This window comes from Diuraphis noxia, unplaced genomic scaffold, assembly GCF_037042655.1.
Source record: "Diuraphis noxia isolate RWA-SAM2 unplaced genomic scaffold, SU_Dnox_SAM2 contig0003, whole genome shotgun sequence".
Lineage (NCBI taxonomy): Eukaryota > Metazoa > Arthropoda > Insecta > Hemiptera > Aphididae > Diuraphis > Diuraphis noxia.
Genome location: NW_028301713.1, coordinates 43661255 through 43681889, shown reverse-complemented (window position 1 = coordinate 43681889; position 20635 = coordinate 43661255). Strand labels below are relative to the sequence as shown.

At 25.9% G+C, this 20635-nt stretch overlaps 2 protein-coding genes across 8 annotated transcripts; one reads left to right on the top strand and one right to left on the bottom strand.

Moving 5' to 3' along the window:
- Nucleotides 1–44: 44 nt before the first annotated feature.
- Nucleotides 45–4688, top strand: Arfip (ADP ribosylation factor interacting protein arfaptin). Of its 3 annotated transcripts, none has more exons than XM_015525064.2 (7): nt 45–247; nt 2183–2396; nt 2456–2623; nt 2689–2798; nt 3152–3363; nt 3912–4086; nt 4249–4688. In XM_015525064.2, exons 2-7 carry the CDS (start codon nt 2231–2233, stop codon nt 4405–4407), a joined length of 990 nt encoding a protein of 329 aa, XP_015380550.1. In that variant the 5' UTR covers nt 45–247; nt 2183–2230; the 3' UTR covers nt 4408–4688. The 3 variants fall into 3 exon arrangements, with proteins under 3 accessions (XP_015380550.1, XP_015380552.1, XP_015380551.1); XM_015525066.2 differs by having other exon boundaries at nt 61–247; nt 2265–2396; XM_015525065.2 differs by lacking the exon at nt 45–247 and adding an exon at nt 470–631.
- Nucleotides 4689–8123: 3435 nt separating this feature from the next.
- Nucleotides 8124–14536, bottom strand: LOC107174213 (dynein regulatory complex protein 1). Of its 5 annotated transcripts, none has more exons than XM_015525076.2 (15): nt 13341–14536; nt 12242–12570; nt 11968–12161; nt 11690–11899; nt 11488–11627; nt 11208–11424; nt 10998–11130; nt 10370–10703; nt 10167–10274; nt 9962–10107; nt 9665–9742; nt 9489–9590; nt 8988–9272; nt 8811–8902; nt 8124–8652 (listed from the first exon to the last, which is right to left on the bottom strand). In XM_015525076.2, exons 2-15 carry the CDS (start codon nt 12552–12554, stop codon nt 8458–8460), a joined length of 2547 nt encoding a protein of 848 aa, XP_015380562.1. In that variant the 5' UTR covers nt 12555–12570; nt 13341–14536; the 3' UTR covers nt 8124–8457. The 5 variants fall into 5 exon arrangements, 4 of the variants coding, with proteins under 4 accessions (XP_015380562.1, XP_089081153.1, XP_089081154.1 ...); XM_089225027.1 differs by having other exon boundaries at nt 13373–14536; XM_089225028.1 differs by having other exon boundaries at nt 13467–14536.
- Nucleotides 14537–20635: the final 6099 nt, after the last annotated feature.

The window sequence follows — 20635 nt, the reverse complement described above, 5'->3', positions numbered from 1 at the left end:
GATATGTTTGTTCCTAACATCACAACTGTCAATTTGGAAAATCTGGATAGAAATTGATTATTTTTACATTTCTAGTTTCCATTTCCATAAATTGGTAAATAAATTTAATTCTTGATTATTATAGACTATAGTACTAAAACTAAATCTTATTCTAAAGATTAATCATTAATACTCATTAAAAAAAATGTGTAGCTTGATGATAGGTGTTCCTACGTCCTGTACGATTCACATTCACTCAATTTTGCAGGTAATTTTGTTTGTTTATTTTCTATTTAGAGTTTACGTGTTTCTATCTTTAATCGTGATATAAACACAGTTAACCCGTGACTCATTCTCTGAAGTTTTGGTATTATCAGTTACATCTTACAAGTTATTAGTGTTATTACTAAATTTTTAACGTTTGATTTTGATGGTGTATAAATGTATATTAAAATTTAAAAAAAAAAATTGAAATGTTAATTAGGTTGAATTTTTATCATGTAAAGTAATGAAAAAATAATTAAAGTGTTTAATATCATTAGAAGTAATTAACTTTCAATATATTCAAACTTAGAAATTTATAATTATGAAAATTATTATCTATATAAAATAACAAAACAAATTTTATTGAAAAATTAGTTAACATTTATTGGTAAAGTTTTTGGATTCAATATTTGTAATTTATTTATTAATTTATGCTGTTATTTATTTAAAAATATATTTATTTCTAATGGGCTATCATTTTTTTACCCAATGAATTTTGTAGTATCAGTCTTCACATGTACATTTAAGTTTTGAATTAATGTATTTCATTTATAGAAAATAGTAGACATGTGTACATTGAATATTTATTATTTTTTCCATACACATATTTAATCTGCTTTAAACTAGGTTTAATTATTTAAACTACAGTATTTTATTCAGATTTAATTATATGACTCATTTTATGTTTTAAGCTGTGATTCAGGCTTCATACAATCAAATATTAAAGGGTACTAACTAGAGATGTTTCGGGTAGAAAAATTGTTATAAACCGAGTACCGAGTAATTTTTTTTTATATTAACCGGATATCGAGTGTTGGCCGAGTAAAATGTATAGTACTAACCGGGTATTGAGTATTGGCCGAGTAGAAATGTAAATAAAAAATGCGTATTATACTACAACAAGGCACTATGTAACAAAATTATCATTATACAATAATAAATAATAACAATTTGTTAACATTATGATGAATAAACAAAAGTTGTTCCGCATTTTGAGGCTGAAGTCTATTTCGTTTAGCTTTGTACACTAATCCTGCCTCTGAAAATAATCTCTCAGAGTAAACACTGGATACTGGCGCTGATAAATATTTTTGTAAGAGTAATTTATTTCCTATAAATGGAAAAACTTTCAAAGTATATTTTCCACCAACTTAATGGATCGTCATCAATAGAGATACATTTCATGTTACAATATTTTTTGTAATTTTGATTCCAGATTGTTATCATATCATTTATATAATATAAACACGAGATTTATTTTTGAAATTTGTAGAAGAAAAACATGATTTGTTGAAACTGGCTGTTGTAAATTGGTCTTGATATTCCAATATATACGAAAATAAATTATAAATTATTACCCTAGTTTTAGATTTTTCCCGTTATATTAATTATAGGTATGCATATATTGATGTATAGATTATCAACGTTTGCCAGTTACCCGATATGAGTCAAGTAATAATGTAGTATTTTGCCGGGTAAAAATGTAGGTACTACGCCGGGTACCGAGTAAGAGACGAGTCTTAAATATTATATTGAGTATCTGGCAATCGAGTAAATGCCGGATACCCGGAACATCTCTAGTACTAACCACATTCCATAGATTTATTATTTACACTGTATACAACATATTTATGGGTAGTGCCTATCATTTAGTTTTAGGATGTAGTACTACCACAGATATGTGGTGCTACAAAATCATATTATCTAAATACATAAATACATACTAAATAATTGAGTCATCGTGTAATTTGTGATATACTCTATTGTGTGTATTATAATATGATAATACATAATATCTTAGTTTAATCGTTTATGGTTATTATTTATCATTATTGCTTATGAATTTATGATCTTAATATTCATATTTATTAAACAGTATAAATGTGTATCTAAACATTTTTCAATGGTGGTATGTTTGTATTATTATTATTGTTTATAGGTAATAATTGTGATAAATTATCAATAAAATAATTCAGTAATTAATAAAATGTCACGAATTACCATCACTGGTGATCCTACAGTACATGAATATATAAACAGAAATGTGGAAACAGATAATATGCATCCCGCAATATTAAGATCAGAAATTGAAGCAAGACCTTTGAGACCCAGAACATATGTTCCTAATTCATTACCTCTTACTAATACTGCTGGTAAGTTTCACATTTTTTACAATTAAAGATGTATTTGTTAATTAATTTTTGTTTTCAAGCTCCTCGAGGTTATACACCAAGCCCTACCCAAAATGGTGAAATTCCACATCAAAAATTTCCTTCATCTAAAATTGATGTTATTAAAAATTGGAGTGTGTCAACATATAAATGTACTAAACAACTAATCAATGAAAAACTGGGAAAATCATCTAAAACAGTTGATATAGGTATAATTGTAAAATATTGGTACCTTAAACGTTAAAGTTAAAAATATTTAATTCGATAATTTTAGAATTGGAGACTGAAATTGAGCAATTGAGAGAAACACAAAAAAAATATGGAAATATTTTGAAATTAGCTAAAAGCATGGCGACACAATTTCAATGTTTTATTTTAACCCAAGTAAGAATAAGATAAAAATTGCATCACTTAATATAACTTCCTAACCAATATATTAACAAAACATTAGAAAACAAAGCTGTTAATTTAAAACAAGGGATAGGTACTATAATTAAGAAAATATTAATAAATTATTGTTATAATGGTGTGTTTTATTTTAAAATCATTTAAACTGGTTTCTAGGACTTATTATTTTGCAGTTGACCTTGTCATAATTTTGGTATCAAAAGTTGTAGGATAAAGTGAATAAATAAATTATCAATATAATAAAAAATTTAAAATCATAATTTTCTAATTCCTAAATTATTTTTCTTTAGTATATGAATGATATTAAATTTATTTTTATTTTTATAAAGCAATCTCTTGGAGAAGCATTTGCTGAATTAGGCCAAAAATCACCAGAACTACAACAAGAATTTGTGCAGAATTCAGAAACTCAGAAATGTTTATCAAAAAATGGAGAAAGTCTTTTGAATGCACTCAATTTTTTTGTTTCATCAGTCAACACTTTGTGTAATAAAACTATTGAAGATACATTAATTACTATAAAACAGTATGAATGTGCAAGGTAAATAAAAATGGTATTGGTTTTTTATTGCTCTGTTTGGCCCATGAAGGTTTTATCACTGAGTACTAACATACTTGTCACTAGTATGTTATTGTTTTGCTTTCCATACAAACGATATATATATTATACTAATCTAAAACTAATCTAGTTATTTGATTACTTTAGGGAAAATAGTATGGAGGATAGTCACTAAATGTATTTGTATAAATGCATAATATAATTATAAAGTGGTTATATTACAGAAGAAATAAAATTTTATAATTAAATGACAGGCGTTTGATATATTGGTATTATTTTATTATTACATATAAAACCTATTAATAGTATGTTTCGATAACCTGCAAAATATCATACTAGTATTTTAATGATATACATTGATGGGTGATATTATACGTGATACAATAACAGGTATCTAGATGATACAATTTTTATGCCCTGGGATATAACCAATCATTATCATAACAAAGAATAATATATATATATATATATATATTTAATATAGTTTTTGATTATTTTCTCATTAAAAAATTAAAATATTAATTTTTTAGAATTGAATATGATGCTTATCGTTCAGATCTTGAAATGTTGGCACAAATGCCAAGAACCGATTCTAATACAGTTCGTGTTGGTGATGCTCAGCAAAATTATCAACAGCACAAAGAAGAATTTGAAAAATTACGTTCAGATGTGATTGTTAAGTTGAAATTTCTTGATGAAAATAGAGTAAGCATACTAATTACTATCTAAAATAATACTAACTAATATCAAATATTAGTAATAATTTCATATTATAATATTCATCATAATTATGAAGATATGGAGTACACATTTTCTCTTTTCTTTTTCTTAAAAGTTAATAAATTTAACATTTATCTGCTGTTTTAGGTAAAAGTGATGCATAAACAACTTTTGATGTTTCATAACGCAACATTGGCATATTTTTCAAATAACCATCAAGCACTTGAAACCACCTTAAAGCAATTTAATGTAAAACCTAAATCACCTACTGCCCCATCAGTAGCTGCATCATGGTTAGAAAAATAATATAATTAAAAAGGTGGTTCTCAAATTTCTTTGTGTTATTTTAAGATTATAAATTCAATTTAAATTTATTTATTTTACACTGTGATGATCTAATTTATTAATATTCTTTATTTTATTGTTTTTGCTTAATATAAGTAAATTACAACTATGTGTACTTACTATTATCTGAATCGAGTATAATTATTACTTTTTTTTGTATTCACTGTTTTGTTTTGTTTGCTTAGTATTTTGGCTAATATATTTTTAGCTTTTAACTAAATATATATATGATTTATTAAATATTATTGAATTATAAATATCTAGTTCTTGTTAACTGCAAATTATTTATAGATTTTGTTTGTATGTTTAAAATGTATTTATAATATTACAATCAATTTCGCAGCATTAATAGATATATCTAATATAAAAAAAACAAAATTAATCCACTACAAGATTAATACATTAGAAAAGATTTCCTTTTGTTATCATAATATAGAGGTGTTTGAGTTCCCTACTTACGCATTATGTTTTTGATATACAAAAATTACTAATATTACATATTTATGTTCACTAAAAATTAACTTTAGGGAACTTTTATTACATTTTTATTATTTTAAAGGTATGAGTCTTACTAGTAAAATTAAAATTATACCTAAGAAAGACTTACTTTAGCTATTCAATTCTTAGAGACCCGAATACTTATGGGAGAACATGAATAAAGAGCAAACCAAGAAATAAGAGTTGTGCAAAAATGATGCTGATATAAATACAACAATTAAAAACAGAAGTTTACTGGGCAGGTCATATATGGCGAGCACAAAAATAACTTATTAGTTTAAAATGATCATCAGTGTGAAAAAAACAAATTAGACTGTTCAAGACACAGATGTGTGCAGGTATAATTAAAATATCTAGGTATTTATGATATGATATGACCCTAGGATGTAGGAGTAACCAATGAAGACGAGTGGTGATTGGGACAAAGGTTTTGTCTGTCCTATAATAATAAGCCAAAAAAAGAACTATAATTAATATATTTTTGAAAAAATTGAAATTATTTTCTATTATCTAGTAAATGTTATGTAAACAAAAAATGTATAAATTAATTGTCCACAAATAAATATTAATTGGTGAGCACACGAGTTTGAAAAATTCTCAACTAGAGTTTGAGTACTTGATTTGACTATGTTTTTTAAACTCCTAAACACGACTATTCGAGTATTATTGTACTACTACTATCAACTTGACTGTTTTATTTTAAGGATAGGTAAATTTAAAAACTATGAATTGCTTGAAACCAAATATTTCACTTCAACGGCTAAGTTCAATATGATATTATAATGTGGGTACTATTGTAATTAAGACCGGGAGTTTTCCATATTAATTTGCTTAATTACTTAGAAAAGATATAAAACAATGCGAATGATCTACGTAATAAATATTTACCTACCAGTGCGACGTTTACTACAATCCTACATATTTAAACAGGACTGTCATCGTTGTTGAACCAATAGAGAATATAAGTTGAAATAAGTAACTGGCACTGCTCAGTCACCATCTGACATTGTCCAGTTTGTGTAGGACGTGTTGATGTTGACTCATAGTTTTATAAAATTGCTATGTTCATTATCAAAATTGCTTTATTTTTTAAATTGTTATGGGTTGGTACAGTATCGATAAGTAAGTGCTTAAACATTAAACTGCCTATAAAATATATGGGTACTTTGTACGTAAAAATATAGTATAAAGTATAATATATTGTTATTATTTATTATTTATTCCCAGTTAGTTTAAGTTATGAAAGAAATGTTTGATTCTTCGATCACAAAGTTTTTGGCTGCAAAATTTTCAAAATTAAGTATAAAGTGGATAAATTAATTTGTATGATAGAATCCTAAACTTAGTATGATCGGTGAAAAGTCGCATTTAGCAGAGAGATGATCTAGTAGATGAATAAATGATAGTGAGAAAGAGTCAAAGCAAAAAGGTAATAATATCATATTCTAATAATATATTAGTATAAATTAAGTTCTTAAGGATAATGGATGATATTGATGTGTGAAGCTTGCAAATACCTATGTGAATTATGTGGCAAATAACATAAATAGGCATTGGCGTCGACTTGTATTTCATTTGGTGGGGAGAAGTATAAAAATTAGTTACCAGCTGTCCACCACCATTCACATAAGTAGATAGGTATATTGTAAATTCAGCTATTATAAAGTTACTACTATAGATAGGTACTTTGGCTGATCTTACTTTTTGTAAGCCGTAGAACCAAATGGGCCAGAGTAGTGTTCAATTATTATTGTTTTTATTATTCTCAGATCAAATATACCTACGATTAAAATTAATAGATAATCATTAATGATTAATCAATATTCATTTTACAGTTGAAAAGTTAAGTATAAATTCGTTACAATACTAATTGTTTAGTAAAGCTGTGACGTAGGTATTAACGTTTACTGATATAAGTACCATAGCGCGCGTTTTAAATCATACATAAAAAACAATCATTTTTGTGACGTTTCAGAGGACAAAAACACTGTTTGATTGTTTTTATTTATACTTTACTTTATTTATATATTCTTATCAATATCACCCCATAAGGCCATAATACATTTTAATTTTTATGTTTTAACCATTTAGGTACTTAATCAATGTTGTAACACTTGTAACTCAACAACTATCTCTACGTGATTAACCAAATTTAAAATGTGGTGAGATCGATTAGTTTCATATCATTTACCACTAGTTTAATTATTAAACTTTAATATATAAAAAATTGTGGTGATGAAGTTACCAAGAACGTCGTATATGACTTTGATAACTACTTTGATAATATAGTTTTTAAAAACTATCCATTGAAAATTTTTATATTATTTTATAAAAATGAAATGTTGATTTAAAGTAAGTACCAATTAAAGTTTACTATTAAAATATTAGTATTTAACTTTTTTCTTATTTAATAATCAGTATAAACTTTAGTTACAAAAACTTTAGTCAAATGATTTTGTCATGGGGGGGGGGGGGATAATATGACCAATTTTTTTAACATCCATCAATAAACATTTATATTAATTTTAATAAAATAAATATTACCACTAAGTCCACAACTTGATTTTCTCTAAGGATATTAGTGATCTTACTTATTTTTTCATCTGCCGAGCGTTTAGAAGTACTGCAAGTTGCATCAAAATAACTAGTAATTTTCCTTTTATTAGACATAATAATGGTAAAAATGTAAAATAAACAATAGTCAATAATACAGACACGAGACACCGACTGTATAAATGAGTTAATTGACACTTTAGTACACTTCACGGACACAGTGACACACCACACACAGTAGAAAACACGTGTACGAAAGACTATGATAAATGATAACTTTACTAATTTATAACAAATAACAATCAATGTTTCAAGTTTTCAACCGACTACGTAGTATTGAAATATATACCTATTACCTACCGATCGTACTGTTATCGCCCGTATCGGCCAATGTTCTGGAAAAGTGTAGAGCGTGTTGTTATTGAAAATTCTTAATCATCGAGTGGGATAATACGGGATTCCCATAATATTATATTTTGTGTAAACAACTAAATATTAATAACAATAATATCCTAGTGGTAGTACCTAAACTTGAGTCTAGATAATAATATTATTATAGTCTTGTCATAAAAAAATATTCCGACATTCTATCGAAATTTATTTTTAGAAAAAAAAATAGAACAATATGTAATGCATTATACAATATGCTTTATTATAAATTGTTATAAATAGATATTGAAAAAAAATTCATGGGGGGATCTATCCCCCTCATCCCCCCCCCCGTTTGACCGCCACTGAATCATATAATTATATTGTTTTATGTTTTCGATGAATTGAATGTTTTTTTCGACTTAAAATAGTTGCAAACATACTAGCAGGTCACTATTTTTAATACTTTCTTATTATTAGATAGGTATATATTATTAAAGTTATAAAGGTTAAAAATCAAATAATAATAATAATAATATCTTCAAAATGTAATCGGTAAGTACTTATACAATATTATGAATTATAGCTCTATCATTTTGTCGGAGCGGTGAAAGGTCTTCTTATTTTTTTTTTATCAGATCTATTTACAGTAAGTATACGCATTGATGTTCCATAAATGTTGTTAGAATCGTCGTCGAATAATGTTGGTTTTGTATTTCTTTTTGCAGAGGTAATTTGTTGTTTTCTAATTTTTGGAGTACATATTTTTTTTAATCGCACATCATCCTGAAGTCAAATAAATTATATTCGTTATGATTTATTATTTGCATGAAATATTTAATTATTTGTATTGTGACTATAAGAATTTGAAAAATATTTATTAGCTAGGTAATCGAACTCCTGAATATTAGTAGTATCAATTTATAAAATATAATGTAAAATACCTGTTCCGTGTCCATGAACTGTTTTAAAATTTTTTTTAATTCCATATTTTCGGTTTCTAGTTGTTCGACTTCTTTCAATTTCTTGAAGCGAACTAAACATAATACAATATAAATTACAAAATAAATATATTATCAAACCGAAACAAATATATAAATGGTATACGTATTTGCGCATACGGTGTAACGTTTGGTAAAATTTCTTAATTGCTTTATCGAATACATCCCACAGGACCAAACGATCTTCAGGAAACGCGTACAGAAATTGTTTCCAATAATCACTTATATCTTTTAAACTCAAAGTGTCTGTTAAGTAAAAATCAGAACTATTTTGGCCTCGTTGATCTAAAACTTTTGATTTTGAAGTATCAATAGTTTTTTTTATGATACGAAGGTAATCCATATCATTAATCGTTAGTGAATGGTTAGGGTTATTGCATGGTTGTCTTTGAATAGTTGGATCTTCTAAAAAATGAAAAATTATAAGCACATTCTCACGTTATAATCTGTTTCAATCTAATTTGCGTGTTATTACAATATTTTTGTAATAATTGAGTTATAAATAATTTAGGCCTTGGAGACTTAGGTAGTTAGGTCATCTAAGGACTAAGATTATGTTTTACAAAAAAATTCTTTGCATATTTATATACTTTTCAAATAATTTAAATTTTTTGTTTTTACTTTCTTCTTTTATATTTAGACTATATTTCATCTGTGTTGCTCCAAAAAAATCATTTTGTTCTTTGGTTTCCAATTGAAAATGTTCGAATTCCATCTGAGAAACTATTTTGAGCTTTTATTGAGTCATTATTATTTTATATCATTCCACTAACAGGTATGAAACATGTGTTACTCACGGGATTGTTGAGATTTTATAGCTGGGTTTGATTCGTTTTCACTGCATAATTGTTCGAAGTCCGTCAACGATAAGGAAACTAAACAGAACAATCATTTAAATTATAATAATAATGATAAAACAATTAGGTACTTTTGATCATAATTATGTGTAATCGTAACAACACATTAAGTTAAAAATATTTTATCAATAATTTTATTTCTTAAAAAAATGCGTAGATAAGACGTAGTAGATACGTTAAAAAGCAGGAATTGAGGGGTTTTTATTATGGCAATACTACAATAGTGGTTCATCGTACATGTGATGGTCGAATTGTCAGAGTCTGTATTAGCACGTTCTAATGACTGATAGTCATTATATTTTGTGTGTACAATCGTGTTGATATCATAATCAAGTTGTGTCGGTTTTTCTTTGAAAAAATGTATATTATTATTTGAACGTTTCCTAAAAATTAAACAAACATTTTTTTTCAATTGTTTTATTTTAACGTAAAAATGTTATACTCTTGTGACACGTTTGCGGATAAAGTTCTTTCCGTGTATTTTGTATGATTTTCTGTAAACATCAGTATATTATCGATTAATTTGTTTCCAGATTCGGGTTTCCATTCACTGTAAAATGTTAGATAAAAATATAAGTAGACGCGACACAATTGTGAATTTAAATTTAATAAGTCCGGCGAATCCAATATCCAAACATTTCAAACCTATCTGTATTTGATGGCTGATTTATGTCAGTTTTATGCCACATGACTGGTCCATCACAAATCGCACAGGTCACCATTGATTGGGTATACGATAATAAGCACCGCCACGAGTCGATGTTGTTCAAACCGTACGCTGCCATCACGTTATAGAATAAAATAAGATTATTTTTTGGATGTGTTTTAATAATTTCAATTAGTTCGTTGTCTAATATAAAAGAATTATTTTTTATAGTCATGTCAAAAATTAATTGCAACAATGCCCGTTCCCTGGTTTCCGTGTACGAGTCAACTGATTTGTCATCATTCTGAATTGGCAAGCTTACGGTAAAATTGTCTAAAATCAAATGACAATTCAATAAGTACTATTGAATGTTAATATAAAGTCAGAGATGTAACCAGCATTTATTCTCCATTAAAGTGATAATGTTATATTGAAATACTCTTATTATATGTATATGTATATATGATATATCAATTTTAAACAAATTAAATTAATTTTACACAATAATATAATTAAGTAAAAAAATCATAAATATGTGCAAACGTCTCTCCTTTATATTTGACCAATAAAAGGTCATACCTACCTATAGGTAGATAGTCATATTTAAATATTATAGGAATTATATACCTTCTTTACTAGGCGTATTCGGTTTTATTCTATAAGATGGAAGATTACTAACGTCAAGGTATTTAAGTTTTGGTGGTGGATGCCAATCAATACCTAATTGTGTTTCGTATATGAATTTATCGACTTTGAAAATCTGTATAAATCATATTAGTTAATGATGATAAAAATGAAAATTATACTTTTAATTTATTTAAAAAGAAAAATTATTACTCTTTCTAAATGAATATTGATTTCTTTTTGAGAAAAATCCCACAATTCTTTATACGTCTTCTCTTGGATTTCTGCAAATCGTCCCGCCTTTTTTTCGTGTCGTTCAATATCTTTTTTTAACTTTTCAATTTCATCCTGTAATAAAGGAACTTTGGCTTGGAAATCAGTTTTATTTTCTCTTAATATCTTCTTTTTTGTTGATAAAATATCCTGTAATCTAATTTTAAACATGACATCAATACGGCTCTTTTAGTTATATTGTCAGCCATTTAATATGCACTTATTGATCTTTCTCCTTTGGGTAGCTTTTGCACAAGCATTTTCTTCTTCTCGTCTTTTTAGCACTTGATAATTATAATTTAGTTTCTCCATATTATCTACACATTTAAGCTTAATTAACTCAAATTCTCTTTGTATGTACTATAAAATATAACAAAATTAATTAAAATTAATTAAAAGGTTAAAAAGTGTGTTGAACTTACGTTCAATTCTGTATTCATGTTAGATTTTAAATTTCTGATTATTTCTTCATTCATCTCATATTGTTTCATTATATTATTTTCTTTCTTTTCGATCATTGTCAAACGGTTATTTAATGAATCGGTTTCAATAGATATTGTTTTATTATAAAGAGTTTCCCAACCTTTATTAGCATTGTCAATTTTATGTTCTCTCTGTTGGTCCATAGTTGACTATCAAAAATTTCAACTTAAATTTAAATCCTGTATTCTTATATACATTTTAAATTCTTAGTTCTTACCTTTATATATTGAATATGAGTTTTGTATTGTTTTCTAATAAATTTCACTTGATTTTCAATCCTTTCTTGTAAAATTCGAACATCTTCACATTGGGCTGCCTGTTCTTGTAAAAATCTATTGTCTGATTCAGCTAAATCACGTTTTAGTATTTCAATCATTTGATTTTTTTGTTCAATAAGATCTAACCCTCTTTCTAAAATTAGCACAGACATTAAAATTAAGTAATTATACATTTTAGTAAGCAATGAATAATGATAGTATTTTTTTACTGACTTTTTTGAAGTTCTAAATGTTCATATATTTCCAATGCATCATTTTTTTTTAATATTATAGGCCATTGAGAACTAATTTCCATAAATTTAGCATTAGCTATTTCAGATTCTAATTCAACTGCTCTCAATCTAATATCTCTTTCAATTTTGTCAGTTCTTCTACGATTATTTTCACGATTGTCATTTGCTAGAAGTACGTTAGCCACTAATTGAGACCCTTCTTCTGTATAGCTAATAAGGTCTGATTCACTATTTTCAATTTGTTGTACTACAGATATAGGTACATCCATTTTATCAAGTTCTTTTCCTTCCATTTCTGTTGCGTCGAATCTATACAATATATTTATTTGAGAATTAATATAATAGTAATACATTTAGCTTCGGAAGGTTTACTAATTGTGTTTTTATTTAATTATATACATAATTGGAATAATAAGTAAACTTTAATTAATTATTTATTTAAATTTACTCATAAGGTTTTATTATTATTATTTTTTTTTTACAATATTGATTTATCATTCAATAGATTTAATTTATTATTATATTTTTTTTTGCATATAATATATTTATATAAAAAGTTTTAAATATAGTTGACAAGTAGGCTATACATGTTAACTAAATATTTTATAACTTAGTGTAAATTTAGTAATTATAGATGGTACAACTAACTGCTTATTTAATAATAATAATTATTAATTAATTATTTAGACATCCATTAAAACTATTTACAAATATTACATAATATATGTATTATTTATTTAGGTACTTAAATATAATCAGCTTAATCAAATGTAAAATTTTACTTTAATATAATAAATTTTACTTGGTGTGTTGTCCATTAAAATTCATTAGATATGTTACTCAATGGTTTGTTATTAATAAAGATAAACATTTGTTTGTGAAAGTACTTGACTAGAATCTAAGCAGGTATACTAGGTAGGTACCTAATACCTATTTAATACAATTAAAAATATTAAACAACTCATGTACTATATAAAATGATTATCACCAATATATTTTTATATTAACATTATTTTTTAAATTTAAGTTTAAGTTTTAAATTCTCAAGAGTTAAAATTGAAAGAAAATAAAACCCTTACTTATATTTTATAGTATTTCTTATCTTGTTCACCTTTCTCTAATGTTTATTTTTTTTGTTTTGATTTAATATTATGTCCGTATCGCGATAACTTCCAAAAATGTAGTTCGTGTTTCTTGTATTTTACCTTTTTCACTTTTTTTGAAAACTGTGTTCTAAATGACTAAATGTTCTTACAAAAAAATCTTAAACTATATTATACTGTATGCTTTTCTATTGAACAATGAAGTTAAAACTACCCCCCTCCCCCATTGTGTAACTAAATAAAATAAGCGAAAATACCCAGCGATTAACTATGTAACTATGGATACTGACGGTAGTTATTGAATAAATAAAAACAGAACAACAAAACTCCACTACATTTTAAATTATAACCATAGCACGTAAGTACTACTTATTGTTTATTTTAGGTTGATATTTTAGTAATAGTATTATTAATAACATTTATTTTAAATATTTGTATACAGTTGTATAAAGTATAAATACATTAAATAAACCTAATACACCCCTTACACAATTCAAAGCGATAAAAGACGATTGAGCATGTGATATTTTGTGGGGCGTTGTTCACATTGCCGAATTTGTGTAGGTAATTTATTATTTTCACGTATTATTACCCCGATAAATCATTATGATTCCAAACTTAAAGAAACAGTGAGCCGAGCCCAGCTTTGTCGAAAATTTTACTGATTAATAAATTATAGATGTATATTTTTTATTACTGTCACTAGAAACAGTAGAAACAATATAATATATGCTATTAAATGAACACAAAATAATGATAAGTAATGTTTAAAACAAGTATTATAATATATTATATCTATATCTATATTCATATTTGACATAGTAAAAATTAATGTTTAAAAAAATTAAGCGAAATGTCTATTTACTAAATAATATAATAATAATTTAATTGGAGACTTTTAACTCTTAAAATATTTTTAATTATTATAATCATTTAAATAAATATTTTTTGTATAATATAGTTAAAATTTGAAAACAACAAATTTGCAGAATTTTTTATACTTAATCGTGTAGGTTTTCTTTTGTATTTCTTATATCCTTTGATACGCCGACAAGTTTGTTCAAGCGTGCTGTTAAAAAGGTGTTTTATCCTCAATCGTATTGTAACCATTCAAGTATAAATGAATAGTTGGAAACTTGTTTATTTTTGTCTTGCGTGTATACATTGTAGTCATGTAGATAATACTTTTGTATCTGAAAAATTTAATCAAGATCAATTAAAAAAGATTTTAGATTCCGTATGTTATTGACTACAGATAGTATATGTACACTCAATGTGATAGGTGTGCTAAAGATGCAGTATTTTAATTTACAGTTTATAGTTCATTAATAAATTAAAACTATAATCATTTCGCTGAGATTTTATTTTATTTACCATTTATAAGTGAATGATTGAGCTTAAGGTGACTCAAGCTCACATTACTCAACAGTTAACAACATATGTAAATGTACGATATAAACATTATCCACTTATATTTGTCTTAATTGTAAATACGTATAATTGTTCTGAAGTTATAAATACTGAAATATTAAAACTATTAAAATCTTTGATTTTATATTTTTATACCTTAGATAACATTCAAGTTTATTGTATCATGAATGATTTAGAAAAAATTATATCACCATCTAAAGAAGAACTTTCATTGTAAATTCGTTTTTAAACGTTTTAGCTTTATTCCAATCATAAATGTTGTAAAAACCAGTGGCGCCGAACCCTATGTTAAGGTCGGGCCATGGCCCGACTTATTTTGAAAATGTAAGATAGGGCCGCTTCATATTGACCATTTTCCTCTCCACGGTATGCTATTTTATCCGATATTAAGATGTTGGGCCTCTTGAAATATTTTTCGCCCTACTAGATTTTTAGGACTTCGGCGCCACTGGTAAAAACATTTGATGAACTCATTAAATCTATATATATATATTGTAAGTGGAAATTTGAATGTATAATTGTTGATTATTTTGAAGATAATGATATATGGATTGGCCGACCTAATCGAAATAATCGATGACGCTATTTACAGTTTGATTTTATAGTATTATAGTAACTGTTACGATTAGGTACTGGAAAATCAATGTCATATCAATAATTTGGTCAAGAGGGGGTAAAACACATTTAAACATTTTATTGTTAACTATAGGAACTATTTGCTATTCAAACCAGCATTTAGAAATTTATCACTTTTTAAGTGAAACAATAAGCATTGGAAAAATTATAACCGTAAGTAGTATTCATATAAAACTTAATTATTTAACTTGTCTTGGGCTTAAAGGTTTTACTCTAAGTAAGATTAGAACAACAGTTTGGACAAAAATAACTTAAAAATAGAAATATATGACTATATGAGCAAATCCTAACCATGATGAAAAATTACACATAAATAATAAACATTATAATGACAAGATTAAGATGGTTATACCGAGATGCTTTATTATAGCAGAGGTTCCCAAACTTTTTACAATATAACCTTTTTTGGAAAATATTTAAGTTTTTTCGACTCACTATGTAGTAGGTACTAATGACCGTTTATTTGTTATTTTATTAATGTTCGCTATCTTTGAAGATAATTTTTAGTGCGACAGCGTTGTGATGATATGGTATACCTACTCGTATGTTGTAATCCTCGCGGAGAATGATAAAACATCTCAATAATCAGTTATAGGGACTAACTAAGCTGTATTTATATAAATGTACCTAACTAAAAATTATACATTATAGTTACTCGAAAAATACTGTATCATTTACTCGTATTTTACACTTAAAATATATATTACATTTTTTATAAAATGTATTATATCCTATGTAAAATGTTATATTATAAAAAATAAATGTTTATTTCAAAACTTTCAACAACCCACCAAAAATAGTATAATTACGATCCGTAATTTGGAAATCTCTGTTTTATATTATAAAGTATTGAACGATGTGGAGGTTTTAATAATAGTTTTAGGAATTTATTAGTATAAATAGATCAACTTTTTATTAATTGCAATAATTACCCTAGTTTAATGACACGTACAAGATCCAAAATTGGATGCAAAATTATATATTTTATATTTTTTCAGTACAAATTTTAAAGACTATTATAGGTACCTTTAATATTTGCCTACATTATATTACATTTAACTCAGATATTCTGACTCCAATGACTTGTTTGAATTTTGATAATATAGATGCTTGAACATTTAAAAAATAAAAATGTTTGCTTAAAAATGTACGGTAAAAAAGGTTAATTCAAATGAATAAATAAGTGTTTATTAATAACTGTTGAAAAATGTGTACTGAAAAAAATACTAATATTATTAAATTTATTTTAGGTATTCAATATAAATTTTAACCAAATTCTATAATAATTTTTTTCTTAAATAAAGAGTATCAAATAGTAATTTTTGTTTTTGTTACACATAAAAGAAAGTGATTTATATTCAGTTATGTTGTTGTTCGCCTTTTTTAGTTGTATAGACCCGATTAGGGTCAGCACTGAAAATAGTTTTGGCAAGTCTTATTGTTTATAATGTGTATTGTCGCCAACTTGTTGAGTCTTTTCTGGCTATCAAAAGACATTTTTTGTCTTAAGGAATTATATCATGACATTCAAATAAATTAAATTGATCAATATCAAAAATACTAGAAACACACTAAAAATTAATAGAACAATAAAATTTATCTGTTGGTAGTAATCAATATTTTATTATGATATTATATTTTTTATTAATGAAATTAAAATTAAAATTTATCATTTTTTTTTTACTTAGTATACGATATTACGATATACCTACTTTGTTATTACCTGTATTGGTTACATAATTACTATACTAGATTCTATTAATTTATCACTATTCAGAATGAATAATACCCAGATCGAATCTGAAATCATTTCAACAATCTGAATTTAATAAACTTTTTAAATAATGAATTAATAATTATTTATAAAATTATACAATAAGCAATGCAATGATGGTTATTAATGACTAATGAGTACTTTATATCTAATGAGCACATCTTTCTGTAAATATTTTCAGAAACTATGAGTAGATATTTTATTATTTAGTAGAAAATATAAAAATTGGAAAAAATCAGAATAATTATCCGGATACATATGTTATTCAAATAGCATAAATTGTGTTTGAGATTTTTTTTTGGTGGAAGGTGGGTGGGGGTAAGTCTCTTGCTATAAAATGTAGGAAATGTTTGGGGCTATTAAAATTGTTGGGAGAGCTTAGCCTCTAGAATCTAGAGTCGACTCACCTCTTTATTCACCCTAACCATGGTTATTCATTATACATATACTATTTTTTGTTACAATTAGCTGAACCCGTGCACTTCGTAGTCCGTTAAAATGGGTATAAATGGCTTAAATACGTATACTTCCATGTTTTTTATTAGTCGATTTGTGAGTGTTGACAAAATATAATTTGTCTAATCAGAAGGGCCCGCAGATAGAGGCCATTGGGTGCCTTTGCACCCATTGACATTTTTTAATAAATAAATAAATCATTGTGCATATGGGATTCATAACATTTCGTGTCTGGTTCTACTAATAAAATAGGAGCTGTTCCGGTTTAAAAGCACGAAATAATTAATTTTGTTATTTCAAGACTTGTGTTAAATAAATTTACGTGGTTTACATAGGAAAATTACCCAATAATTAACGAATATTTTACTTTTTCCCGTCGTTCATATTTCTTATCTTTTTAATATACGCAAATTGTAAACGTATTAACTATTAGCATGTATTAATGAATCACGTAGTTTTGTAAATCTATGCAGTACAACAACTAATATTTTTATCATAGGTAATATTTGTTGTATTGAATAAAATATATTGATGAAAATGTTTTGTCTGTAATCTACGTCATTATCACCTAGGTACCTATTTAATATTTGAAATGGTTACATAAATGGGTAGTTTGAACTCTTATTAATTCTGTAGCTATTGTTTACTGTTTATGCTCTTTAATTTATATAAATACGTTGCTGAATTGCTGTTCGTTAATATTTGATACATCACTGGTCAATTTTAAGTGTTAGTTGCAGTAATTACATTATATATTTACTGTTACGATTAGCAAAATATTTATAATATTATTATGACCCTACAAGCATTAAAGCAACTAAGATCTAACTAAAATCCTAGTCGAAAGTCGAGACTGAATTGTTTTTATTGACTTACGTAAACAGGTACCTGAGGTACCTATACTGTGATTGTAATTTTAACAAAAATATAATGTACCAGACAAATTTAATTAAATCAGCATACAAACGTTAATTAGGTATTACACAACTTTGTTTCGTTATTTAATATCATAAGTTGTGATCATTTTTCAATTTTTGTACCACAAATTCCTCCCATGCTAAATATTTTAAATAATAAGTAACAGTTAAGTATAGTTTCATAATTATTGGTAATAACTAATAGTAGTACGCAGGTTTTTGCTCAAAGTTTTGATATTAATTTACTGATAGGTACAGAATTTTCTAACGAATAAATTACTAAAGAAAATAATACTTAAAATGTGATACTATTTTTTTTTATCAACGTGAAATTATTTTACTCCTAATGAATATAGAGAGAGCTAGGTAGGTTTTATTTTCTCGAACAGGATACTGTACACAAATAATTGTAATCATTAAATAATCGGTATAAGGCTAAATTTGATAGATAAAGGTGATATTCTCTAAAGTTAAATGTCCTACTTTTAATTTCAAAATAATGGTGGACCTGCGGCTCTTGGTTCCAATAAGCCTTATGCGTTTGAGCACATTATATGTACGTCTATGCTTATTGCACACATTTTCTCGGACTAAGTAAATAGAATATAACACTAAAAATGGTCTGCCACCGAAGTAATATTATCTATTTTTGAAAAGTATTCATTAAGTTATATTTTATTACTATTTTAATATCATATAAAACTGAATTGGGGCATCAAATATCTAGATAGTAGATACCTCTCCATCCAGGTACCATAAGTCATATGATGACCTTTTTAATTAAAACCAATTTTATAAATAGTTTATAATCTGTTCTTGTTTATATAATATGTAAATACTGTATGCTTAAAAATTGTTAACCTTAAACTACTTGTATGCCAATGGCTATAGAAGCGGAGGCCTATTTATATAAATAACAATAATAATAAAAAAATTCAATTGATTTAACAATTACATTTTTATTGATAAATATTATAATTTTATTATATTCAATATTTTTTCTTTAATACAGCGACAAATTATATCAGCTATAGGTTGCGTAATCTACATGATCACAAAAGACAATTATTCGTAGGAATTTTATTGCGAATTGATGTGAATAGTTAGTAATCAATGTATAATATTTTAGTCTACTGTTTTACAGTAATCATTACTTAGGAATTAATTTTTTTTAAACGTATAACTTAGATACCTATTTTAATTGTATTCGTATTATTGTCATGTGAATAAATTCATAATTGGTTTGCGTTATAGAGAACTGTAGAAATATTTTGTATTTTCATTTTTAAAACATTTTGGTTGTTGGTACAAGATGTTTATTTGACTTTTTAGAAATATTATCCATGTAGGTCTCTAAATATTTTTTCCTTAGAAAATGTATGATGTACCTGTTCATACAGGATTAGCACCTATGCATATTTGTGATAATAAGTTAATGACAGGATAAAAAAAATTAATGTTTCCAGAGATTTAGCATTTATCCTGTATTATTATCAATCAGGGCGATTCTTTTATTAAACAACGCTCATTATTTAAAAAAGTATTGACTTTTTTCAAAATATTTTTTTACATAGTTTCAAGTTGTTAAAAACCAACGCTTTTATTAAAAATCATATTTTTAAATATTTTTTATCCATATCATTTTTTAAGTTTTTACTTTTTTGAATGGCAACATAGTTTTTTAATTTCATATTCCAAAGCAGAATATTTTTCTAAAAATGTTGATACATAAAAATCGAATTTAGGACGAGTAGTTTATGAGTTATAAGTATTTAAAGTTTAGACAAGCAGAGTAGTGGACAAACATTTTGCGGGGTAACCCCGTACCACTCCACTCTGCTAATCTAAACTTTAAATACCTATAACTCATAAGCTATTAGCGCTAAATTTGAAATTTTAACGTAATAATTAATTTAAAAAAATAGCTTTATTAATTTATGAAATTTTAAGTATTATAGGTTACCATTTGAAAATCAAAAGTTGATAGTGGTTTATCTAATAAATATAAGGGTGAAAAATATAAAAATAATAAACAATTCAAGAAGAGTGTAAATCTA

Bases quoted from the DNA above. Each gene is read 5' to 3' on its own strand.
- Arfip (XM_015525064.2), top strand. From the start codon at position 2,231: ATGTCACGAATTACCATCACTGGTGATCCTACAGTACATGAATATATA. The intron at 2,397-2,455 runs GTAAGTTTCACA...TTTGTTTTCAAG, and splicing joins ACCTCTTACTAATACTGCTG to CTCCTCGAGGTTATACACCA. The intron at 3,364-3,911 runs GTAAATAAAAAT...TTAATTTTTTAG, and splicing joins AAACAGTATGAATGTGCAAG to AATTGAATATGATGCTTATC.
- LOC107174213 (XM_015525076.2), bottom strand. From the start codon at position 12,554: ATGGAAGGAAAAGAACTTGATAAAATGGATGTACCTATATCTGTAGTA. The intron at 9,591-9,664 runs GTGAGTAACACA...AGCTCAAAATAG, and splicing joins TATAAAATCTCAACAATCCC to TTTCTCAGATGGAATTCGAA. The intron at 9,273-9,488 runs GTAAAAACAAAA...TTCATTTTTTAG, and splicing joins TCTAAATATAAAAGAAGAAA to AAGATCCAACTATTCAAAGA.